The following is a 27422-nucleotide window of genomic DNA, read 5'->3' as shown; positions in this document are numbered from 1 at the left end:
TTTCTTACATTTTGAAATCAAATCCATTGGAGCCTGTCAATCGAAAGCACATGTCTCTAAAATACCAGCATGTTTTTGTTAAGCATATTTGACAATGGCTCAAGACAAACTCCTGACGCGTAGTTTGAATGTGCAAAGTCCTTCACTGTTATGCTTCAGAGCTCGTGCGGTCCAGCCCATTAGCATCACCGGGGCAGTTGTACAAAGGGTTGGCAAAGGACAGATTGGAAACGTGCCAGGTCGAATTCTGGAAAAGACAAAAAAACACACGCAGAAATGATGAATAAATTGATCACTTTGACTTTTACTTAGATGATTAGAGCAGCAAAGTCACCTCCGGCTCACTCTTCCAGGGGTAGACGCTGATGGAAAGCCCTGCACTACTGCTCTTCTTCCTGGGCTTGATGCTGCTTTTTCCCTGCGATGGCAACTGGAAGGAAAAGAAACCCCAACAAATTCACTGAGCTGAAATGAAATGGGTTTTGATGAGTTACAGCACATAAAAGGTAGGTGCAATCAAACTTGAATTGACCTGTTAACGCGTTTCTAATTACACGTCTAACCTTCATAAAACAGCTCATCATCCTTTTAGAGGTGAAAGAATCGCGGGATGTTTCTTCTGAAGCAGATCGGTCTGGGCCGCCGAGATAACAGCGAACACCTACATGTCTTTATTCAGAGTCATGTCTTTATGCTTGTTTAACTGGCAACATCACCAGAGACTCTAAAATATAAGAGTCTACGATGGCGATTCTAAAAAGTTTTCACTAAAATCTTAAAATAACATTCTGAATGAAGTGAGTAGTCGGTGCATTGTGTGGTGTGTTCCCCCAAAGGCATCGGCCACAAAATCAATCGTTTTAAATCAAAAACATAATGTAGCAGAAACACCTCATGACCTGCTCTAATGTTAAATCTACTTATTGAATAAAATAAAAAAAAGAAAGAAAAAGTCCCTTCCATTAGGGCTACATGAGATGATGCCAAATTATTGTTCTCTTAGTAGTAGGTGGAGCAATATCCACATCACAAGAAGCCAAATAAATTGCAAGAGACTTTTTATCTAGCTGAAGATTTACATTGTTTCTGCTAACACTGCCTGAAACAAAAGTCTCCTATTTAGTTCCACTTTACCCTAATTTGGTCCTGGTTCTGTATTTTAATGGTTTTGCTCTGACACAATGTGCTGTTACTTCAGACTTAAAGGAAAGTACAGTGTTGAAATGGTTAAAAAATATAAGAGTCTATGATGGCGATTCTAAAAAGTTTTCACTAAAATCTTAAAATAATATTCTGAATGAAGTGAGTAGTCGGTGCATTGTGTGGTGTGTTCCCCCAAAGGCATCGGCCACAAAATCAATCGTTTTAAATCAAAAACATAATGTAGCAGAAACACCTCATGACCTGCTCTAATGTTAAATCTACTTATTGAATAAAAAACCTGACGAATGGGAGAAAAATCTGATTTGTAAACGCAATATTCCACAAATGAAATCTTCGAATGATTGATTTTGTGTTTGCGTGCACCAACCTCCGCTCTCCCGACAGAGGCGAGGTCATCCATCACCCAATAGTCCCGCGGCTTGGGTTTTCTGTAGGGCAGGCAAATGGGCTCGTTACAAGCCTAATCCCCCAACAACATCATCATCATCATCATCATCAGCGGCAGCTCAAAGAAAGAAAGGCTGGGAAGTCTTGGCAGCTGCCAGTACTCACATAGCGCAGCACTTCTTCTTGAGCGCAGCGAGGACGCAGACGGCAACTCCAGCCGTTAGCAGCACCAGCCCGATGCCAATGCCAGTGTACACAGCGTCTAATAAGAGCCAAGTTCATGGTCTTTATATTGACAGCTACATTAAATTAGGTGAAGTAAGATGAAAGGTGAGTTTGTTTATTACCGGAGTTTATGTCCTCCAGAGTGGGTGTTGGGGTGGACAAGGAGGGCTTTTCTTTAATGTGGCAGCGGTTACCAGTCCAGCCGGCCCAACACCTGAGATACAAAACATGTGTTCAACTACAACTAGGACCATATTCAAGAGAACTAAGACCCTGTGCAGGTGCTCATGGATTAAGGAACTATTCACATGACTGGATCGTTATCTAAAAACGTTCTGCTTTTTTTGGCATTAACATCGGCTTCTTTTATTGGTGTCGCTTCAGATTAAAGTGTGCTCATTAAGTATTAATAAGCATTAGTAATCTTATTATTATAGGCCTATTAGTATGTTAATAGATAAAAGCATAATAAGCAGTGTGTTAATACTTTACAAGCATATTATTAATGCTTATTAGCACCTTATTAATACTTGATGAGCACACCTTTATATAAAGTGTTACCCTTTTATTCAACACTTTCCCAGGGACCATTATGACATTGACGTTGCGCTGTGTTTACGTCTAAGTTTTGTATTGTTGCTGTACACAGAACTGTCCACTTGTACAACATGATGCACAGTATAAGCATCATGCAACAGTATGAGCTGGATTTGCAGATTTCAAGGCCTCCATTTGAAGAGACAGAATCCCAGTCCTGAGCAGAGGTAATGTGAATGACCTCCTGGTGCTGAGGCACACCACAAATACTCAATACTCATTTACCATTTCGGTGATGCCAGAATTTGCAGCTGGTTTGGATTAAATCATTTATAATCCACCATAAAAATGAGCTTTAAATAACTTTTTATTCTCATTAAAATAAAAATAAATATTGTTTGCTAACAAAGTTACAAGCATAAAATGCACAATATAAAGTGAATTGTAGCAGTGGAGCCTGTGTGGTTTACTTGCATAATATATCAAACAGAGCAGACAAAGTATGTCAGCTAGACTTTAAGTATAAAAACAGCATGTACTAGTCAATAGTTTTGCCTGATTTGGTACACTGCATCTCCTCTCCGGATCTGAGAGTGCGCTCCAAGCCCACATCTGTTCAAGATCAGCCTGGTTCTTTAGCAGAAACGACCTTCTAATGTGAAACACGCAGCAGTGAGTGGAGCCAGACTGTGCCATTATCATTCAGGGGGTGACGAAGTGGGCCGCTGCAGTGGGAGGGTCCTGGCCTGGTCCCCGCTGGGCTGTGCTGAGGAGAGGGAGCAACGTGTGGGACATGCCGAAGCAGAGGTGCCTTCTGGTCCTGCTGTTGTTTCTCTACCAGGGCGAGGGAGTACCCGGCTACTGTGCGTTTCGTAACGTGAGGAGGCAGCGGCGGCAGCCACACTGCTTCAATGTTGGACTCGAAAACAAATAGGAAGCAGACTCAAACATATTGTGTGAATAAGTGACAGAAGGAGCGTGACGATCTTTGGCAGAAAAATAACAAAAACATTTTGACAATTTTGGGTCTTGTTTTTCCATTTACATGCCATTAATTCCAGTTGAATAGAGCACTCTGCAAGGGATTTAATAAGCTGTTACATGTCTTCAGCAATTTAATTTTCCACTGACTACACCTGTGACGAGAAACTTTCATAAAAAAATGCCTGGAGACATATTAGACTAACATAAGACTAGTGATATTTCCACTTTCAAAGATCAATGCATGACTTGTATTACAGTTATTAGAAGCCGCTCTCTTTGGTCCAACTCATGCGATGAACTTTTTCTAGTGATACTTTGACTGGAACTATCTTTGAGCCGTCCTGGGGAGGCATTAGAGGCAGAAGCTCTCCAGTTTAAGCTGTAGGGGATGAGCAGATTCCCACATGCTTCACGGAGCGTGTCCCTTTCCACACAGGGCAACAGCGCTGATGGGATTTCCATGTTTTAAGACTCAAAAGTGCGACAGAGGCGAGGAGGAGGCGCAGACATGGTGATTATCTGTTTGTGCGTGCATGTTTATGTCAGTAGGAAAGTGCAGGTTCAAACTTACATGCAGACAGGGCCATGACTGCCCACATGGCACAGGCCTCGGTGCGTACAGTATCTTGGAGGACACTCTATAACAGAAAATATGATTCTGTGAGATAAAATGTACTTTTTATTACTGTGTAAACATGCACACAAAACAACCGTAAGGCATTTCATATTCCTAACACTGTTTGTTTTGTTCTGCCAATAATGTTGCAGAGGAAAGCAATTTACTAAATGTCGAACATCAGTTTCTGTGATGTATTACGTAGGTACATTGGAGCAGAAAGTTGATTTCTAAGGCTCAATTTTTCACCTCATGAATGTACTAATGACTGATGTGGCTATACCAGGGTAAGGAAGTGAAGTGTTGAGCAGAAGTTATGTCTGAAACACCATTATGGATCCCTGGCATAAGGCTCCACATTTGATAAAGTGATTGTGGGTTGGCACTCCATTCAGACTGAATGTGGCATGGCTGTTTTTCGACAGTTTTAATGGATTTTGGCCGTGTGTGGGACCTTTGAGGTGTGCTTTAAAGACAAAGCAGCCTCACTCTAAAATGCCCTGCGAGTCGCTGCTCAGGCTGGCAATGTGGAGACGCAAATGACATTCTGGCAGTGGTTAAGGCGGCGCTGACAAAGTGACACGGGAGGGTGTTGGAATAAAATGTCGTGCATATGGTGAAAAATATGAGAAACAATGGACGGCGCAAGTAGAGTGCCGTTACCATGGCAGCTGGACTCATCCGAGTGGAAAGGCTTACAGTCGGCAGAGTGGTCACAGCGCTGGTGGAATGGGATACAGGCGGACACACCTTCACACACCAGCTCCCCCGCTTCACACTGGAGTGCGGCTGAGGGGTAAAACATGACATGAGCATGGGGTATTCACACGGGGCCCGACATCTGACCAGGTGTGCGGATATGAACACGCCACAAACAGGATTAAGCGCCGTTTATGGCTTTGATCTCCTGCCTGTGAAATTGTCTTTGCACACTTACTTGATTTCACTAATCCATCTCACATGTCGGGCCTTTTAAGTAACGCATTGTGACGTCCCTGTGTGCTGCGATTTACACAGCTGACAGCACCACCTGGTCTCTCATGACTTTAGACCCGGGATTTAAGGAATGCTCACACATCATAGATTACAGTAAGTCAATAATAGCGTTTCCGTTTGCGTCTTCTCTCCCCTTTTTTTGGATACTTTCATTGACAGTACGCACTTGTCAGAGCCGGCACTACTGTATGTACACAACATACATACGGCAATTGTACTCATCCTCTCCATGGGGGCAGTCTGGGACCATATCACAGCGCAGGAGCGAGGGCAGGCACACGTCGTTGGAACACTGGAAGTATCCCACGGGACAGCGGCCCTGAGGGGGCAGTGTCCCGGGTAACAGCGGGGCACAGTCCTCTTCGTCAGAGCGGTCGTCACAGTCGAGCTCCCCGTCGCACCTCCAGCTCTCTGGGACACACTGGAAGGAGTACGCACACTGGAACTGATCTGCAGCACAGGTCATGGGCTGGGGGGTCACTGGTCCTGCAATGCCACGGCATCAAATGAATGAGTGAAGACTAAAAGTGCAAGAAAAGCATGAACAAATGGAACAATTGTCGTTATAATCAGTCAGAGTGCTCCAAACTGTTCAAATTCAACATCCCAATAACAGATCTGGTCCTTTTTAAATTTGGTGTAAGGTTAGTGAAGTCATGCAACATGAACAATGAAATCTGTAAAACTTTTAGACTGACAAAATGTACTATACATGGGTCTGAAGTGATGTAGCATGGGCAACATATAGTAGAGTGCAAAACAAAATATTTCATTTTCAAATGGTCAAGTCCTTAACGGAACAGGCCACCGTTTTTACATACTGACATACTGTATGTTCTTACCTGAGCTTAGACGAGTTGATGCGTACCTGTCTGGTCTTTGTGCGTGTGCTCAGTCACGCAAAAAGACCAAAGATGTTGTTAGCATTTGGTCTCTCCCAAGATATTCCTATGGCTCCAAACTGGTTAGAAGCGTTAGAAGCGACCACGCTCTTCCATAGGCACACACAGACCAGACATCAACTTGTCTAAGCTCAGGTAAGAGCATATCTCAGTATGGAAAACGGTGGCCTTTTCCTTTAATGCGGTTTCCATAGATTTATACAATGATGTTTTAAGAGCTTGTGTTTTAGATGACCTGCAGTCGTAGTGCACAGGTGAAGGAACAACACAGGGGCTAAGGTGAGGAAAAGAACAATATAAATGTAATTGGTTTCCACTGCTCTGCCCTCTGTGCTGACCTGACCCAGTCTACATTGCGAATTTATATGCACCTCACGCCAAGCAGGGTCCCACACTTTACACTGCACTAAATTTATAAAGGAAGAGGGGCCTGCAGATGCAAGCTGACAGCAGAGACGGCGGAAACAAGATGAAATTGACAAATCAAAGGGAACATAAGAGACTTTACCCCCGACGACACACTCCTCGGTGAAGGAGATGTCATCCAAGGCGATGTCGGTCCACATGTCGCCACCCACTTCCCCCCTAAAGGTCACCCGAAACGGGGTCGGGTTGGACAAGATGATGTTCACGTAATTCCACTGGGCGCCATGGTTACCAGTGGTGGCCCACATGAGGAGAGGGGTACCACTCGCTCCAACAGAAAACACCTGCAGTAAGAGACATTCAGAAATATTAGCTTGGTGCCTTTGCCAATACATTTAAATCAAAAGGCAGTGATGTGTACTGTATGTAAATGTACAGTGGGTTTATTATGTTGAGGTCTGATACTGAAAAGGTGTAAATATGTGGAGGAAGGGTGATTTGGACAATAGGCTTAGTTTAAATTCATACCAGATTAAGCAAACAGGTTGATTGCTCAAATGACAGACAACATGAAACTTTGCAAACTCTTTCCATAAACGCAGAGGAGCTGAAATGACCTTGAGCGTTCCCATCCTGGCGGAGCCGTGCATGTAGAACCAGAAGCGCAGGCGACACAGGCCGATGCTGGCGGGATACGCGGCTCTGGTCGTCACCGTGGCAACATCGCCTTCTCGTTGAATTGCCGAGTGGATGTAAAGGAAGTTCCCGCCTCCACCTGAAGTGTTCACGAAGAATCACAAATAAGACTTATACAGATTGAGAGGATGCAACAACCCAAAAAACCATCCACACTTTCTGTCCTGCAATGCACATTTGAAGTGGCAATATCTAAACAATAAGTCCTGTGCCACCTCAGTAGCCTAACATAAATTCCAACAGCGCAGTTTTCCCTTTGGCCTCAAACACAACAATTTTCTACGCCGTGTTTGGGAACGAGAAGGCATTGCAGCGAGAGCGTTGAAAAATTGTCGCTCAGGGTGAAAAACTGCTGAGATTCTTCAACTCTGGGATGAGGCGGCGTCAAAAGAGATGGCAGAACAAAGTGGGAGTTTTCCACTTGAGTTAAAGGGGATTTAAGGCCATCACTATCCACGGCACGCACCAAGCTCTGCTCCCACCCACAGCTATAGATTTATCACAGACTGAAGAAAAATCAAACAGTCCAAGCCATTATCAAAAAGATTTTTCCTCTCCACAGAGCACACTATTTCCTTTGTCATGAACTTCCTGTTGTCTGAATAATGAGCATATCTTACCTATTATGCTTGTTTTGAGAGTGGGAGGCTATTGCTGGCCAGGTTTATTGATCGGCTCGCTGGTGGTTCTATCATAAGTTAAGTGTTTGACACGGTAGTCACAGTGTCCACATCCATCTTTGTGATCAATAGAGTTAACTGGACAATCAGGATAGATGTAAACTCACCAGACACCAGCAAAAGGATGAGCAGGAGCTACAACACTACAGCAAAAATATGTATGAATGTGCTGTGCCAATGATCAGTGGTGCTCAGAGTAGCCAATCGCGCAAACAGGCAGCAGTGTTTCCATCACTTGGCCCCAGGGCAACTGTGGCAACAAATGGTTGTTTATCACCACCGCGTAAGGGGAGTGAATAAAAGCCCTATATAAAACTGATGATCATTGAAATTCATGATGCTCTGAAATGGACAAACTGTCTCTTTGCACTATTAATTACTGTCTAACGGGAAAATCAATATTGCATCTTGTAGCAAGGATGGAAGCCTCTTAAGAATAATTCTCGCATCCAACATTTATGAACAAATAAAGACAAAAACTAAACTAACGACAAAAGTGTATTTTTTCTTGTTGATTTATTTTCCTTCTTAACATTGCAACAGCAAATTCCCAACAGAGGTTTTGCGTAGGTGCTGCTCTCACAGCTTGGATCCTATAGATTTGGGACTAAGTGGGGCTAGATTTGTTTGACTGAGTCACCATTGAAAAGCAAGAGTGATTATGACCAACGCTGGAGAAGGGTGGAGCTGTATATGTGCAGACCTGGAGTGTGGTCTGCCTGAGGTCCAGTGCCAAGGGTGTGAGAGCGGTGACTGATGGCCCAATCAAAGTCATCGCCGGTGTCCTGAGAAAGCTGGCAGCTCTGCTCCCACTGGCCGGGCTCCATGTTGAAACTGCAGGAGCCTGGCAGTGCGGCTATATGATCTGCATGAGGAGTGGAGAGCAATAAATATTGGTCTGGGAGGCAAATCTTCATTTCATCCTGCAAAAGAAGATGTATTCAGAATCATCACTCTCAGTTTCAGGCTTCTACTCACCACAGCCTATCTCATCTGACCAATCGGCGCAGTCGGGCTTCTGGTCGCACACCAGGTGGGACTCAATGCAGTGGCCGCTGTGGCACACAAAGTCCGTCGCTGCAGGACAACTGACTGGTATTGCATCTACACCATAAACAAAGCACAACATTACACTCAGTTTAGCAGTAAGCAGTAAAAGTAATGCTAATATCCAGCATCTACACCAAAACGGGAATAAATACAAAGCTATCGGAAGTCATGAATTAGTGGCTTAATGGACAGGCCGTTTACACTTTATCTAGAAGAAATCCCGTTTTTGGCAACATCAGACCACTCTATTGCAGAGGTCCGTGCTTGTTTGGTAACTGTTTTGTTCCAACAACTTTAATCCTTTTAGACAAATAGTAGATCCTTCCTTTTTCCACTAATTTAAGGACCACACTGCACATGTGTTTACTGTTAAAAATTCCCATCCCCGCTCCATTCAAGGCCAGAGAAGACGGTAAACAACAGAGCACGAAGGCCTGTCAGAGGAAAAACAACCTGCCTTTCAGTTTACCGGAGACAGCAGACATAAAAAAGTATAAACTTGTGTGTGCAAATAAATGTGCTTTAAAGTTTCTAGCTCAAAGACATCACAAGACAGATGAAATGAGCAAGATCAGTTTGTTTGTGAGCCTGACCTATTACCATGAAAGGCCACACATTTCTGCTGGTTTCAGTGCATTAGGTGCAAAGGGAGCTGTATGATGTAAATGCTTTTGGAGAGACTGCTCATCAGCGGGCATGCACGTCATTCAGATGGTGATTGATGCTGTGCTTGTGTCTCGGTCAGTGTTAATCTGTCTGTGTTCTTGCGTGTTGGGAGTCAGGGAGCGTCCCAAATGGAGCCCAGCCCAGAGCCAGGCCCTGTTTAATGTGGAGCATCTGTCTCGGACACAAACATCAAACTGTCTGTCAGTTTCTGCACCAAAATGAAAAAAATAAATAAAAAATAAAAATAAGAAGTCTCCCAATAAGGCAGACTGGCACTCCATCTACTGCACTGTTCTCACGCGGAGTGCACTAGTGACAAAATCAATTTCATACTTTGAACTATCAGCTGAAAGGATCGTAAAATCATTTTATGGCGGAATGACGTCGAGCTGCAGAGATTATTAAAGGATGATATGAAGGGTCTAATATGAAATGGGAACTTCAATATTCAGACTTTCACTTTTCAGTGCATTTTTTTTATATAAGAAAAAATATTAGAACCACCGACTAAAGAGGACTTGACCTTATTTCGACTTCACCATCAGGCCTGACCATTTTCCACAATGTTATTCTCATTTATCAGATGTTTCCTTCCTGAGCATTGGAGCATCAGTGATGACTTTGCCAGGTGTAGTTCTGGCGTTCATAAACTTTTACGGCTCGTTCTTTTGGAACAATAAAATAGTAATACACTCCTCCGACCTCCTGCTTTTGGCCATTATATTTATGTAACAAGGTTGAAAAGTCATTCCCCGCCTCCGAAGGGGACACTGGAGAATTTAGGTATCGTTTGAAACTGCATAGCTTGACAAAATTTTCTTAGTAAAGTAATATTTCACCAAATAAATTGACTAAATTGTATTATTATGTTTAACTTTACCTATTATTTACTTTATTTTACAGTACAGGACAGAGATAGCATGGTAACAAATTATACAACACTTTCCAGTTCTGTTCCTGTATAACCATGATAAATTGTGGTTAACTGTGGTCTTTAAACTAGGTAGGGGTCATAACAACTCATATTGTACCATGCTATTTCCGTCCATACTATCACTATGCTGTAAAGTAATTACTTACTTGGGGCACAGTCTATGTACTCTATGTCATCCAAGGCAGCGCCTCCGCTTAAATCCATGGAGCGGATCCCCTCAAATATCACCTCAAAGTTCCTCAGTTTCCTCAGGGGGATCTCAACGTGGTTCCAGAAGTTTCCTTGGTTCCCCGTTTTATTCCACATCTCCACCAAATAGTTTTCAGTCTGTTTATATAGAAAAAAAGGATAAGGCAAAACACTCACGGCAGGTTGCTGCTAGGGACACTTTTAAAAAGAAAAGTTACAAATGTTTGACCTGATACGTTTTTTTCTGTTAGGAAAACAGCACCACCATACAAGAATAACCTGGTCTTTCAGGATGTTCAGGTGGTCAGCTGATTTCATTCTTTGGGAACTTGGTGTTGATGAACATAGACCAACTGCAGCGACCCCAGATCAGTATAGTTAGTTAAATCGAGGAGGCAATTTTATTTTTGATCAGGCAGTGTATATTGTAATCGAACTACAAAAAGAAACATTTGAAAGAGAAACCTGAAACCAAAATAAAGCAGCAAATACGAGCCCAGTCGCAGAAAACACAACAAAGGCACCAGTAATGAAGTTGTTCCTGTATATTTAATTCATCTCATTTGATGAAATGTAATGCAGTGTGGCTTTAGAAAACTGTCATTAGCATAATCCAAGAAACTTGCTACTTGCTCCACAAGTAATGAGTATCTCTCATGCCACATATATGTATTAGAACAACCCATGTGTATTCCACTGTACGATATTCTCCGTCTTTTCCCATGGCACAGAGCACGCAGTAAATCATGTTATACTGCTTTAAAAAGACATTTGTGAATCCATGTCTTATGGGGCAGCCTCTCACCGGAGGATTTTAATGTTATAGGAAGAACATTTACAAAGTCGCACAGCAGTATGGAGTTTTGGATATAAAACAGTCGAAGCATGAACTCATATATCACAAAAATAAATCCATTTTAGGCGGATACATCTTTTGTTGCATTTAAAAGGTGCTTCTGCTGTAAAAGATCTGACTGTAAAAAAAAAGTCCACTGTAATCTTATTTTACGTGACATGTGAAAGTGAGAAGTGAGCTCGGCATGCACACTTGTTATTCTCATTATTGCTCATTATTCAAAGTCCTTGCTGAAGCAATGCAAATGATTGTCTATGTATTTCTCTATATGGGGTAGGTAGGCCATTATTAGACATAATAGCTAAATCCTTGAGCTAGATAGACTTGACCATCATGGGACACATTTCTATTACATTTTCCACCATAATTCATAAGAACTTACTTCACCTTAATGAAAAGGTCTATGACGTCCGATTTAAATGGATTACCTTTTAAAATATTGCAAGCTTTAGAAAATAAAATAAAACTCTTAGCTGTGGCCATATTTCTTAAGACTGTTTTAAAGTTCTGGTCTGGTGTACTCCAAAACCATAGGACAAGCAATGTCACTTTCCCCGCTGCAGTTAGAAAGCCTATTAAGTGCACCCTTGGGTGAGGCAGGCACAGGCTGTCTCCTGCGCTTTAAGCCAACGGAGCCCCGGCTTGCAATAATCTTGTTACTGTGAGAGGATAGCATAGATTAATAGGCAGCGTTACAGCCGGACTTATCCAGATTTATGTCATGGCGTAAAGGCTCAATCTATTAAAGCGCTTGATACCAGTGCATTTGGTTTTTGCTCGAGGTCCCAGAAGCATATCATGCTCAGCATCTATTTGATACATTCCCAGGTTTGCTTCCAACATGTGACGTAACGTAACTACAAATTTCTCCAAGTGATTTGTAGATATGTATGCATTACAGACATTCATTTCTTTTTTATTATTCCCCATTGACAGAAGAGGTGTAAGTACAAAGAAATGAGCCATAACAAAGCTTGATTACTGCCATCTTATAATCCTCGGTGTGTTACATTATATTAAATGTTACACCAAGCAGAGTTTTGCTTTATTTTTTAACCTTATTCATTCCCACCAGACTTTTGCATAGATTTGCAAAGATGAGAAATAATTCTGTTTTTGACAGTTAATGTGCACAACAAGTACAACAGGTGAATGAGTGTTTGTAAATGTGGTACAAATAGAGGATTCTGGCCCTTGGATACAATCTGGCGTGGTGTGTTTACATGCATGAGTCTTGAATGAATCTGTTTGATTTGGAATATCCCTGATTATGTTTTGAGCAGTACTTTGGAAAATTTGGAAAGAGTCATATTGTTTTTTTTATCCTTTTGGCTGTAGTCCAGGCCAGTAGTCTTGGATGCCAAAGCAAAACATCTACATTCTTGAGTCGCTTCTTTTACTTTACAGGAGGGACTTTGTTACTCCTAGACTATAATTACTAGCACTTGCCTATAGTGAGAGAACAAATACAAGCAATACACACACACACAGTAAGCGCGATAGATATAATTATGGTCTCTCTGAGTTGGACAGTTTTCTACATTAATTGCTGATCTGCTGATATAAAAGCGTGTCGAGCTCACTTCACAGGGGAAACCATTGCCAGGTAAACATTTTTCCACCTCCTCCTCCACTGTCTCTGCCCATCAGAGCTTTCCAGCATCATTACCATAAGCCCCTTTGTTCTTCAAGCAGCCTTTAACGCTGCGTTCGCAATCAGCCCACACGCTGCACCGCTTAAAGTGCATTAATTTCTATATGTGTCCATTTATGTGCATATTTAATGAGATTATGCAAAATAACAGTGAGGACATGCACCGTAATAATATTGAATGCTATTGCACTGGCAAGAGATGTCGTAACGTGGACGTCCTTGTACCTTGAGGTCATACATGCATTTAACATCATGTAATTTTTATGTGCGGGAGACTGTAGCAACATAAAACGGACAAGAGAGTTCTCTCGCCATTGAGAAATTCACCTTTGGATAATGTCAAGAATAAGAATGCCTCATGTCACCACCCAGATTGTGTGACTAGCAGTAACGGCACATTTTACAATGGGAAAGTGTTAGAGAAGTGTATACAAGCTGGACATTAAAGTCAGCTTAAACAATATTAAATCCATGTACCATCAAAATCAGAATTGATTTGTGGCTTGTGCAAATTTTGTGCAAATTTCACAATGTGATTTTTGTTTGACAGCGAGGCCAGTGAGATTTGGTCCTGAAAGAGCAATCGATATTCTCGTCTGGTGGAAAGATGGTTTGTTCTGATTAAATGCAAACTAGATCAATAAATGTAAGAGAAATATATATATGTGGAAAGAAAGTGATTTTTTTTTGGGGGGGGGAAGTGACTTTCTTCACAATATGTGGTGACACTGGCAGAATATATAGTTGAAATATTTATAACAATATAGAGCTGAACCTGTTCTTTTTTTTTTTTAAGGAATAGAAAATCAAATCCAGTCCGGCAGAGCTTTGGCGTCTTGTACCTGCCAGAGTTCAGTGAATGTGAGATTACACAGGCGGCACTAAAGAGCCGACACAAATCACAGCCGAATTTCAAATGTCAAAACACTGCAACACAAATCTTCTGTTATCTGCGAGGGTCAAGCGTGCATGCACAATGGAACAAGGGGGGATGCTAACAGGCTAAATGCTACAGGCTGCCGGCACAGATGGCAGGGCTGGGTTTGGAGAGAACCCCGTTCATTAACCTATGGGCCCATTACTCGGGAAAGAGCAGCGTTGTGAATAAGCTGTCGTTTATTAAAGCGCATATGAAAGATTAAACCGCCCAATTAACCCGTAATATTTAAGATTTATTATTGATATTTCCTTATTGGATATGGGCACAGGCAGGTAAACATTCCATCCCTGTCGCCATGAAACTTAAGTATAAACCAAACTATGGGCTTTTGAATGATGGTTGAGTAAAACCTATTCATGACCCTCTGTTGAAAGATTTTGCGATTTGTGTTTACCTCAATGAGGAGCCGGATTGAACCCGAGGCCTTGTGGGAAATGTAGTACCAAAAGGAGAGCTTGCAGACTGCACTGGACTCTTTCCACATGGAGCTCCTGATGTGGGCTTTGTCTCCCTTGAGGCCCACCGGTGTCGCTTCGAGAAACACAAAGTGACCTGAAATGAAAGATGGAGGAGAAATGAAAGATTAGAAATGATAACTGCCTGACAGGATGAATGCAGTGGTGGCAGGTGGTGGTAAATAAAGCGTGTCCGGCAGTGACAGACGGGTGGGGGACTGGGGTTATAGGTCGAGTTAATCTGCTAATGCTCTGCTGCTGTGTCAAAGAGGTGTCAACAACGTTCAACTTTTACTATCTTTGTTTAGACACTAATTCATTACGACTCAAAATATGCACATCACCTGAAATAGGAAAGGCTCAATACTGTAACTATTTCAGAGAGCGGTACCATGTTCATTCTGCAAAGTATGGTCGTATGGAGGTCGTATTCTCTGGAAAGCGCCGGTGCCCCGTGACCAATCGGAGCTGTCCGCCAGGGAGCTTTTCCACCCGCAGCGACCATTCTCAAAAGAGCAGGAAGTCCCGCACTCTTTTTCATCGGTGCCATCTCCACAGTCGTCTCTGAAGTCACATCGCTGCCCCACAGTAAAGCATCGGCCATTTTCACACCGCAAGGAGCCTGGAGGACAAGTGTCTGGAAAAAACAACAACAAATGTCTTTTTTTTACCAATTTATTTATTTATATCTGTGTCTGTGATGCAACCATTGTATCACAGTATACTGACTTAACTAACATTTACTCATTTAAGAAGACTACTGACTAAATACCGGGCGGTGTTGTAAGGGGATGAATCTGTTGAGTTTAAGTATAGGGATTCAAGTAGCAGGGTCGGGGAAGTGTTAGCGAGGGAGATGAGCTGTGATGGAGAGGGGTGGTCTCTCTCTCTCTTGAGTTAAAGCAGAGAAAGGGCCTAAAGTCCTTCCTATTTCTTTGTCCCTCTTCAGATGCACAGGAGCGAAAGCAATGTGCCTCAGCAGAGCACTGAGGAAGCCTGGAAAGCTCAGCTGAGTGTTTACAACGGTGTAAAGAAGTTGATAACACAAAGAAGAAATAAAGTTGTCCACAATATTCCCGGCAAATAACAAAGGGGTGTGAATCCAAACACATTCACATTCATTTCATTTTTTTTTATGGTATGTCACCCCTGAGTGACACACTGCCCCCTGGTGCATAGATGTTGATGTACAATATGTAGGTACTAGGTAGGGTAAGAAGACGTAACCACAGAATTGAAAAGTTCTCACTAAATAACAAAAACAAAACAGTCGGCACTTCACTAAACAGTCATGGGAATTCATATCTAAAAATCATTATCCATAACATGAAACAGCGTCCAAAGCGAATAAGCACAAACACAAAAAATGCTGAGAAAAATGGAGCATTTGAGTGTGTGATTAATAGCCCTATTAGAAGTGGAGTTCCAAGGACTAGTGTCGCTGCTGGACTTTAAAACAGTGGAGGTGGTGAGGGATCGAGGCAGTTACAGAAGCAATTGTCCTGCACCAAAGCTTTCCCCAGTTCACCTCAGAACAAGGAGACTCTTGTAGCGCAGAGCTTGTTAACACTTACCGCAGTGCACTCACCTTCCACTCTTTTCCACATTACAAAAGTGCAATAGATTTAACAGGGCAATTATGTTTGCAGTGACAAAGGTCATAAATCAACTCTGGTTGCGAGTCATTGCTAAAAGTTTCTTCATAAATATTACAGACGGTATCAATGCTCTGCTAATTGTTTTTTTGTTTGGCAGATGATAATTAGTTTGAATTAGTTGCTGTGCAGTGACAACAGCATTGTCCCGGCAGTAATTATCTAGGTCCCTTGGTGAATGACGATTGCCATAAAATATTAAGTGTCTGACTTTTGATAAATAACGACAGGTAAAATGTGTTCTTTTCGTGTGAAGAAGGACAAGGGCATCTCTCCATTTCATCACAATAAAACCGTTATTATGGTTCAGTAGGTTTCTCAGGAGCAGTAAGAAAGCCAATATCTTCCTGTAATGGACTGTTTTTCCTCTGAGCTTCCAGTGATTGGTTGAGCGCAGCCATTGCAGCTTTTAACAGATTTCTTCACTACTATTGCTACGATTATTAATAACAACTATGAGATGATGCCTGAAAAACATGTTGTTGTTTTTGTTTTCATTTGCTATAAGCTGTTTTCAGAATCTAAAATGTGAAGGTGATTTTATTATTAGTATAGTTTATTAAGTATTGCACTTTCTATCCAAGGGCCACATACCTGCAGGGGGTGGGGGTGAGCTGTCCTCTATTGTAGCTGAGGAGGCGAGCATGCATCCAGGGGAGAAGGTAATGTCGTCCAGGCAGATGTCAGCTTTTGGGTTTCGCCCCACTTTGCCCACGAACATGACCTGGAAGTCCCGGGCTGAGCTCAGCGAGACCTCCCGCAGCTGCCAATAGTTGCCCTGGTCCCCGGTCAGGTTCATCTGGAGGAAAGTCTGTCCTTCACTGACGATGGACACAGTCAAGGTCCCGATGCCCTCTCCGGACATGTGCACATAGAAACGCATCTACGAAAGAAAGGAAATGTGATAATGAGCAAACATTTAAAAAGGTTTAAAAAAAATTGTCTCCCACCTACTGATGTCATAAGTATGTGTATGTATGGTGCTCTCCATACATACACATACATTTAAGTTATAAGGCACAAAGAACCAATCTGAAAGTGTCCAAAAGTATTCAAAAACTTCCAATAATTTATAATAGCACCCACTATTTTAGAGTTACTGCCTAGAGACACATGGATTATTGCCATGTTCCATTTTCTCATTGTTTTCTGCAGAAGAGTGTGAAGAAAATACGAAGACAAAACCTCTTAATAATTAAGAGTCTGGAGCTGTAGCCTTCTCCCCTCCTCCCTCGCAGGCGCACAGATGTCTAATTGGCTTTTTAGCTGACAGTGTGATTGATGGACAGGTCTGTAGAAGGATAGGACAGACACAATACTCAGAGCAAACCGGCCAGTCAATCAAGTGAGTGTACCCGATGGGCTGCGAGGCTGACAGCTGGCACCGCACACACATGGGGGAGGTCTCCACTTCAGGTGTGTGATGTGCATGTAGAAAGACAGTGTGGAAAAGTCAGGATTGACCAGGATGGTTCATTGTGGATGTGCATTGGGTGTGTGTGTAGCTATATATAATTGTGTCAGTCGTTTGTGAATCGATGATGATTGTATAAGGAATTTTTCATGATAGTTGAAGTGCTTGTGACAAGAATTATAATTGTAATTAGATTCATCTTCAAGATTTAGTCACGTCCAGGGGCAGAAAGACAGAAACAGGTCTATACCATTCAAATTGCAATTGCGATTAGTCTTGCAGGTCTAGTTCCATCATATACTGACTTTTCTACCTTGCAGAGTTTGCTCCTGTGACTGAACAGTGGCCCCTCCAGCCGGGCCACGTCTCCAGGGGCCTGTGGAAAGGAGCCCTCCAGGTACAGGTAGTGTCCGCTGGTGTCCCTCAGTGTGTGGTCACTCGAGGGACCCGAGCCTGTGGCTGAAGTCCTTCCTTCTTTGATTAACCAATCGAAGTTGTCCCCGCTGCTCTGGCGCCAGGAGCACAGGTCAAACTCAAAGCTGCAGTGACCACTAAAGCCCTCTAAAAAAAAAAAAAGCCCGAATGACACATCAGTTTCAGTCCAGTACGAAAATGCATTTAGTGGATTCTGCGAGCTCTGGGAGAAGGAGTCGAAGCACGTTTTGACTCATGGGAGTTTTAATCAGGGTAAGTCAATTGTTAATTATGTGCATTTACTTTAAGGATTAAACATGGTTGTATATTGCATTTGTCATGTGAAAAGCCCTTTATATATACGCTAAGTATTCCTGAACTTACTGTATGAGCAATAGGAGTTATATGACAGAACAGTCCAGGGGTGCTTACTGCAGATAAACGTGTCTTCATCAGAGCCGTCTCCGCAGTCATCGATGAAGTCACACAGATTGTCCATGGGGATGCAGTGGCCGTTGGAGCAGGTGTACTCCTCAGATGTACACGGGGAGTTTGAAGGCACAGGAGGAGAGCACTGCAGGAAGTCCACATCATCTATCACCGCATCCCCCATGTAGCTGATGCCTCGTTTGGCCCGGAAAACTACCTGGCACAGAACAACACTGTGAGGATCTCTTCATGTTCATTTTCATGGAAGTAACACATTATTTTACAAGATGGGACATTACATCTTAATAACACCAAGAGGCGATGTGTCAAGCTGACAAAAGCGTCCTGGCGTTAATGAGTTGAACACTGCCAAGCTACGTCCAGGCTGTAAGACTTGACAAATAATCCACTGTATCAAAGATGGCAGTGCTTCCTAAAATAGCCAGATTGAAGCCATTTCGAATGAAAATCCAATGTTCTAATTGATAATTGTCCTGAAGTAACCCTAAAAAGCAGACACTGTGAGGGATCATATCCCTAATTACTGCCACATTCACTTAGAAGTCATTAGATTGTATTAGACACAATCAATGAATCCTCTCCATTCACCGGCTTCAGGCCAAAGGCATAACGACTTTGTTTAATGCACGGCCTACTTTTAGTACTGGGCTATAACGGTGTTTACAAAATCAAACAGCTTTACAAAATAAGGCTGCTGAATGGATCGAACCAAAGGGCTGTAAGAACATAGGTAATATAAAACATCTCCATTGCCATTTATTATGTTGAAATTAGACTACAACTTCTGTTACGCACCTGGAAATTCTTCGCTAATCCTAGGAACACCTCTCCCCGTCTCCATTTGTTGCCGTGTGTGCCCAACTGAGACCACACCTCGTGAGTGACATTTCCAAATTTCAGCAGCACCTGTATTGGACGCTGCATTAGTCTCCCTGCATTCATACTTTTAGCCTTGCCGGCGGAATCCACCTCATGCTGTGGCACTCTCACCTGCAGCGACCCCACGGTGAACCCGCTCATGTGGTACCAGAAGCCCAGGGTGCAGCGGGGCCCAGTGGAGGATATGACAGGCGTCAGAAGGTCAGTGGTGTGGCCATAGCCTCCATTTGAGCTGTCGGCGTACATGTACCAGCCCTGCGCCGTGCCCCTGTTAGATAATCCACATAACACAGCGGGAATAGAACAGTCAGAAAGAAAGAACAACAAGCAGCGAAAAGGTCTACTGTCAAAATGGAAAACGATAGTGTTTATTGTATGGAGATAAGCTTATTTTTTACTTGATTTAAAGCCAACATACAGCACATAAACAGAAAAATACAGGAGGTCTAGGAATAAATGAATAACAAAGTTGGGTAAATTTCAAACCGTTGATTAAGCGCATGAATTTCATATCAATATATACACCACTACGAACTAGAGGAAGAATGTTTTGCTGGAGCCACATCTCAAGGCGAAAACGCAGAGGATTGGATTAAACATGTTTGTATCATCTTTGTTGCGCTTCTGTCTTCAACATAGAAAACAGGCCATCTGAGCCAAGGCCGTAATTACATTTACCGGTCTCGAGTGTATCTACACACAATCACTTCAAGACCTATAGCTCCCCTCTACCCGTCTGCCTCGCTTTATTAAATTCCCATGAGAGGCGTGCCTTCACTTGGCTTAAATAAGATGCAGCTTCTTCCCTCAGTATCGCTCACGCCTTATCGAGTGAGAGGCAGCCAAGCCTTCTGCCTGAGTGTGGAGGAGTGGTAGAGAGGCTGTGTTCAAAAGATAGTGTCTGCAATTTAGTTTGCTTTTGAGTCTGAATTGCAAAATGTAGAGTTTATTGAAATGCAAAGGAGTTGCCACTTTATACCAGACATTCGTCATAAGGATATTTTATCAAATTAACCAGAATGTAGGCATCATTTAGATATCTCAAGTACACACTGTTCCTCTCCATGTAGTCCTCTACAAGTCCTTCCCCTCCTCTCTTATTAAAACAAATATTAAGATACACCACTATAAACTACGTCTTATTTCTTAGTACTTACAGTGTGTGGTCAAAGACAGGGCGTTCATATTGCTCTCCATCATGGATGTTTTCTCCTTGGTCCACAGACCAGTGAAATGCATGTGGCGACACCAGAGAGAGGTCAGCTGTATACCAGCCACATGAGTCCTTACCTTCGAAGTCACAGCGTTCTTTCACTAAGAGAAAAAATATCACTTATATACAGACATGTCTGAACAATGAAAAGCAATGTGCTGTATCAGTGACTCGTGAAATGTTTACCACAGTTGGTTTCATCTGACCCATCAGTGCAGTCCTTTCTGAAGTCACACACTGTACTCAGAGGGACACACTCCTCATAACTCTCACACACAAACTGCCCGTCGGGACAAGTGTGGGGCTGCACTGTGGGAGCTGCTGTGGTCAAGACTGGGGTTGTTGTGTTCGCTGAAGGCAGCTCACCTAAAGAGAATCAAAGGTCACAGACATACAGTAATGTAAACCTTGCTTTCTTCTATTGTAGACATATACCTTCATATGGAACGCAGTGTATGAAGGAGAGATCATCAATCGCAATATCTCCATTAAAATCATCTCCAACTGTACCCTCGATCAAAATCTAAAAAGATAAATATTTTTCACTTCCCAGAGATCCAAGCACAGCAACTAGTGGACTGGTATTTCAAAGGAGGGGTGTGTCAAGATAATATTTAGAGGAATCGGCTTTGTAGCTGTGTGTTGTCCAAAATGTACAAATAATATTGCAGTAGGAATACAGCCAGCACAAATGCTAATTCCAAAACATAATAATGGTACATATTTACTGTACTGCTACTCAAGAAGGAAAAGAAACACACACACAGTGCTTTTCCAGGCTACATGATTTCAGTAAAAGGGCTAAATAGTTGAGTTTTGGTGTCAATAGTGGTCCATCTTACCTGGAAAGGCCGAGCACTGTTGAGGTACAGCGTCTTCCTGTGCCACAGATTCCCCTGGTTGCCGTAGCGGACCCAGAGCATGTGACCGCGACCTGTGGAAGTGGTGCGCAAGTACACGGCCAGGCGGAACACCTGGGCTCCAAACATATGGAAGTGGAAGCGGAACACACAGGGATGCCTGGGTCTCCCACTGGGGGCTGCCCAGCGCCGGTGGGTCGGCTGCAGTGCCGGGCCCAGCAGCACAGCTGTGTCTTTGAACGCCTGGGGAAAGGACGACTCGATGTAAAGGTAGTGGCCGTAGCTGGTGCCTAGAGTGTGGTCCTTCAGTGGGCCCGTGTTGAAGGTGGGAGTGGGGCCTTGGATGAGGGACCAGTCAAAGACATCTCCTCCGCTCTGTTCTTGTCTCCAGAAGCCAAGACCGTGCTCAAAGTTACACTGAAGATCAGAGGCTATGGGACATTATAATAAAAGTTCAGTTCATTTACTTATCATCAATTCTACCACAACAAACACACATAAAATCTAAAATGCAGTAATCTTAATGCAAAAACTATGAACATTAAATAGAGAGGAATATCAAAAAGCCATGTACACAATACAAGGCAGCAGAAAAGAAAAGAGGAGAGTTTAGCCCCCTGATAGCTTAACAGATTAAGCTGTCTGTTGGACCTGGCCCATATTGAGATGGAAAAGTATCAAAAGCTGTGCCTAAAGAAAGGTTTTTATGACATTAATAAAAATCAATTTAATCTGAACTACTAAAATACATTCACTTAACACACTGTGTATTTTTAGCTGTCCTGATTCCTATTTAAGATATGAACACCTGTAGTGCTTTAAGAGTTACTTACAGCACCCCTCCTCGTCTGACCCATCTCCACAGTCATCCACAAGGTCACAGAGCCGCATATGCTCCACACAAGCCCGGGTGTGCGCACAGTGGAAATGTGTGTTTGAGGGACACACTTCAACAGCTGGAGGCATGGAGCAGTTACTGAAGGTGAGATCGTCCAAGGCCGAGATCCCATCGAAGATTCCAAGACTGAATTTAGCCAGAATGATGCTGAAGGGCCGCGTGATGCGTCCCAGCTGCACCACCACATGTCTCCAGCGTGGGCCTTGGTCGTACAGACTTCTCCAGATGATCGTGTCGTTTTTGACATCCTTTATGCGGAGGTACATATCCACTCCTCCAACGGAGATCCCAGAGTTATAATGCCTATGGATAACAGTGCTTAAATTAATGTAAAGAAAGTCCACCTATAGTTATAACTAGCTACAAAACATGTTTCGACAATTAACAAAATGGCTGAGTAGATAACTGTGCATGGTAGCTAACCAAAAGGACAAAGTGCATCCGGAAGCTGACTGTTGAAACCAGGGTCCTCTGAGAACAGCTCGGGGATGAAGACTGCTGCTGTTTTTCAATATAAACATGAAGTGTCCTGTGGAGAGCAGAATCACGACTTGTAATCTTTACAAATAAAAGCAGCGCTCAATTTATATCATTGTTCCAGTAAGGCAGGCAATTTTCTTCGCTGACAGGTGTGATATGAAGGATAATGATAAAGCAGCTGGTATGTGCAGTCTGCATGCAGCAACAGCACACAACGAAACAGCAGACTGTGCTTCTACTATTGTGTAGTAATGACAAACTTTAGCACTATGGGAACTTCCTTTTATAGATGTGGCAAAAACAGTGTAGTCCCATCTGTGTGTCCATTAGTCATCATTTGTTCCCCAGTATTGTTCCCAGTGAGACAAAGAAAGACGGGAAGTGGAAGAGCATAAGAGCATGTGGCCCCAACTTGGTCACGCATTACCTGTGGTGCTATTAGTGGTATGGTCCAGGGGTGGGGGGCGGCCATAGTAGTCCGGTGGAACCTGCGGAGAGGAGCCCCTGACCCAATCAAAGCCGTCTCCCAAAGTCAGCTCATCCCAGCCACACGGCCCATCCTCGAAGTCACACCTGGAGGCTGAGCCATAGAAATACATAAACAGTGTAGTGAAATGGCTTTTTGTTTAATAATGATACATAGGTTTTAAAGTAGGTGTTTTCGTGTCATTAAAAAGCTCTTACAGCAGCTGGCCTCGTCTTCTCCATGAAGACAGTCTGGAGTGAAGTCGCACACTTTACTTTCCTCTATGCATTGGCCATTATCACAGGAAAATTGCATAGGGAGGCAATTAGCAACCGGGGACAATCTGTTTTCTGGAAAAGCAGAGCACAAACCATGTGTTTAGAGGCTGATTAAACAAAATCATATACTCACAACAAAAAATATTTTCTTTATGCCCAACTCTCACAAAACTCGATCTTTTTGCTATAGGAATTTCTTGTATGTGGTTTGATGAAGGATAACTTATGTTCACTTCAGATATGCTCTGATAGGAGCAGCAGACAGATGGAGGTAAAGGTGACATTTGCCTGGTATGGATCAGTGCTTTCCTCTGCTTAGACATGCTAAAGTAGGCACAGTGAAAATACACTGGAGCGGACACATGAGGTCTGACTTTGGAAAAGGCATTTCTTAGCTATAAAACAGTCCAATCAAGTTTTTTAACTGTAACTGTTTTTAAAGACTTTTTGGACTAATGTTGTCAACAAGGTAGCACGTTACAAAATGGAGTGAAAATGTAACTATTATTTCAAAATGCTGCTCTGCATGATGGTGCTATTTATCTCATTTTAAGTAATCCAGCATATTCAGTTTGTCTCCTTCTCAAGAGCTCAACATAAAGTGATGTTTCTCCATGTTTTTTCAAGTCTGGGCTGGACTTGTTCAAACCATTTCAGCACTCAATCTGCCTCATCTACAAGGCTGTTGTTTCTAGCTTCATATAAATGGTTTCACTCCCTCTCGTGCTAGAAAAACTGAGTGCAGATGTTTTGTGTACTCAGAAATTAGGATTGAACAACCTTCACCTGTTTTCCCCACATATGCATTAGTCAAAGTTATAAAATGATCTAAACCGATGCTAAGTTGCCCAAAGGTATTGTACAACGGCTGAGTAAAATAGGACCTTTAACACGGTGATGCATTTGGTATTTAATTCACAAAAGAGCCATAAATCTTTGGGTCGGAGAATAGTCGCATTGCCCTTTATGCTGCAACCGACAAAGTGACTTAAGAGGTTTAAGGCCACAGGTTGCCGCTTGGACTAGCAATCAATAGAAAAGGTTTTATCTATTTGCCGAATGGGGGAAAAGGACAACTGTTACCTGTAGTGGATGACTCATTACTGATTCGCTGAAGAAGCTATAAAAATGGGAGAGATTGAACACGCTACTTTCAAATGTCAAATTTTTGCATTTTGATGTCCCCATCAAAATTCTTCTATGCTCAATAAGGTAAGTGATCCCTTGTGTTTGAAAGAAATAGAGAGTATGTTTATGCATGGTGGTATTTGAAAATGGTAGGGCCTAACTCACCCCATGTGTTCAGTGAGAGGGTATTAATGGTGGGATCAGTCTGACAGCCAGGACTGAAGGAGACGTCATCTACAGCCAGAACTTCAGGGTCACCCTCAAGTTTTCCTCGAATGATCACCTGCAAAATAATCAGTTGAATAACATTTGCAACTGATAGACATTTATCTTACATATCATTAATTGACAGATAAAAGATGATCTCATTAATATGACAAAACGCAACTCTGAAAAAGAGATTCAGAGATTCTCAGTGGGACTTTATGGAGCCACATTATGGAAGACTCCAGGGCATATCTTCTTATATGAACAACAAACATGCCTGAGATACTATACTCCTAGTGATCAGATAAACACCAACAATGCTATTTTTTGCTGCGGCTAATCAAAATAAAGCATATGTAAACAAAGTTACGTGCCAGGTCTGGGGACCAGCGAGCCCTCTCACAGCATCACAGCACAGGTATTTTCCATCAGCAAAGACATCCATAATGAAATAAATCTATTCATTATTCTATTTCATTATATCTATTGGGTGAATGGATTTGTGGGACGGTTTCAAAGAAATCTTAATTTCTAAAAATTATTATAATTTTTTTTTTATCCTGAGCTCGGAGCTGTAATGAAATGCTGTTGACAGATGGCAGAAAGTGCGGCGAGGGGTAAAGGACATTGATACTTCGTGCAGATATAAAAAGGGCATTCCATGAGTCTTAGCTGTAATGGATTACAGATGGACACTTAAGATGGTCAGTGCTTTCTAGCAGCACATAAATGACTACTTCAGGCACATATCCTCCCACAGGTTTATAAATGTGGCCAAAAAATTCTCGATATGACACATCATTTTGTTTATGCACCTCAATGGACCAATTGTTTAAGTAATACATACATTTGTTCATGTGTAATACATGTACAAGAATACTGAGCTGGTTTAAGAAATGTAGCACTGACACATGATGATGTTTCAATCAAATCAAACCGAATATCATTTTCAGTAATGTGCACCAGACCAAGCCATGTCATAATGTTGATAGTGACTTTACCTGGAAGTTGTGATAAGTGGAAAGCTGCACCACGGCCCTTTGCCACGCTCCTGTCCGGGGCTGTTGTGTGCTATCTGTCCATACAGGTCTAATTTCACCCAGTGGAACAGTCTGGAGCAGGACCTGGAGATTACCAAGCTCTGCCTTCACAAAATAGTACAATCTCATCTGTCGGAGGGAAATACAGGGTGATTGCGCCAGTGTCATGAAGAGACTGATGGTTGCTATGAGCTCTAAATCAAAGGCCTTTCATTACCTGGCATGACTGACTGGGCACAAAGATGGGACTCTTTAAATCAGCACTGCGTCTGCTTCCTCTCTCAGGTAGAAGAGACAGGAAGAGTGCTAAGTGCCACAAAGAAAGGGGAAAAAAAAAGGCTGACAACTGATTCGGCACAACTACATGATCCAATTATGCTAATGTCTTCCAACAAAACAACAGTGTATTAGTTATAACCATAGAATACCCGATTGCTTTGTGTGGTCATTTTCAAGGCCTGGAACAGTTGCTGTTCTGGTCCAATCAGAGGAGGTTTCCGATGATGGGATGAAGTCACAAAAGTCCTTCTCAAAGTTGCAACGTTTGTATCGGGAACCTCAAGAAATGCATGTTTTAACAGTGAATGTTTTTTTTGTAATATCTAGATTCAGTTTCACAGATCAAAATTTCACATTTCAGAAACATCTGACACATGAAAGAAAAAAGGACAGTGAATGCATTTCAGAACAGAAATGTTTAAACTATTAAAAAAGACCCCATCACTGGTCCAGGTTATTTGTTGTTTGCCGGTGATTGATTGCATGAATACATAACAAATGATGGTATAAAGCTGAATATGTACTGTAAATGATAAACCATGTAGACTTTAAACTGATACACCCTAGTTGCAAGTTGTTTCTATAAAGTAGCAGACTATTCTTCAGTGATGGCTAAAACTCTGTATAACTGATCCCGGTGTGCTTCCTGTTGTGATTGCTGCCACTGTTCCAAAGTCCACATTGACCTGAATTAACTTGAATAATGTTAATTTCATACCTCCGCATTAACCAAATAAATGTGATACTCACAGTACGCTTCATCGCTGCCATCTCCACAGTTGTCGGTGAAGTCACACTCACAGTCCTTTGGCACACATGATCCAGTGGCACAGGTAAACTCCTGGACAGAACAGTTTTGAGCAGAGGCACAGCTCCACAGAATCAAACCTAAGGCCAGCAGCCGCGAGGCCGATCCCAGCTCAAACCTCATCAGTGCCCGGTGTAATTTAGCCTTTTATAAGAACATCATATTTCAACCCTGAAGCTGCCACCATGTTGTTACACCATGAAGGAAAAGACAAGGTGGAGCTGTATTGGCTCTGGATAGGCTAACTACTGCTCTTGTGTGCTTATTCCAGCTCTTAGCATGTTGTAAATGGTAATAAATAGCTTTTATGGCTCCACTACAATAAGGTGACTTTATCAGTCTGTCCTCTTAATGGGTTGAGACATTTGAAAGGCAGTATCTTAAGATGTTTATGATACACATTATATCATTGTCATGCTGTTTAGGCAGTAGATTGTACTTGCAAATTAATGACAATAAGTCTTTGTATCAGTGTAGGTCTCATAATTCCTGGAATACTGTCCCAAAGGCCTTTACTTTGCTTTCCATTGAGCTATAATTTAATTTCACTGTAATAAAAACTGAGCTCTGAACAAAAATCAAATCAAACATAAATTAAAATAAAAAATACGCTGATGAGACCTTTTACATATCCTACCAAAGAGTTGAAACTCTAA

General features: G+C 42.4%; 1 protein-coding gene across 1 annotated transcript; it reads right to left on the bottom strand.

The window, feature by feature from the left end:
- Window positions 1-26889, bottom strand: malrd1 (MAM and LDL receptor class A domain containing 1; the record flags this gene model as incomplete). Its single annotated transcript, XM_079576015.1, has 33 exons — window positions 1-247; window positions 335-430; window positions 1532-1592; window positions 1717-1813; window positions 1899-1990; window positions 3869-3935; window positions 4577-4702; window positions 5117-5395; window positions 6320-6521; window positions 6795-6952; window positions 8257-8418; window positions 8532-8657; window positions 10350-10530; window positions 14237-14394; window positions 14689-14934; window positions 16547-16835; window positions 17680-17927; window positions 18213-18426; window positions 19026-19136; window positions 19221-19377; window positions 20267-20423; window positions 20509-20688; window positions 20758-20845; window positions 21165-21613; window positions 22016-22383; window positions 22504-22609; window positions 22988-23140; window positions 23245-23376; window positions 24598-24715; window positions 25641-25808; window positions 25897-25985; window positions 26108-26236; window positions 26709-26889. The coding sequence occupies 33 exons, from the start codon at window positions 26887-26889 to the stop codon at window positions 149-151; spliced, it is 5487 nt and encodes a 1828-aa protein (XP_079432141.1). The 3' UTR covers window positions 1-148.
- Window positions 26890-27422: the final 533 nt, after the last annotated feature.

Source organism: Gobius niger (assembly GCF_951799975.1).
Source record: "Gobius niger genome assembly, chromosome: 18".
In the NCBI taxonomy this organism is placed as follows: domain Eukaryota; kingdom Metazoa; phylum Chordata; class Actinopteri; order Gobiiformes; family Gobiidae; genus Gobius; species Gobius niger.
This window is presented reverse-complemented; position numbering and strand designations above follow the sequence as displayed.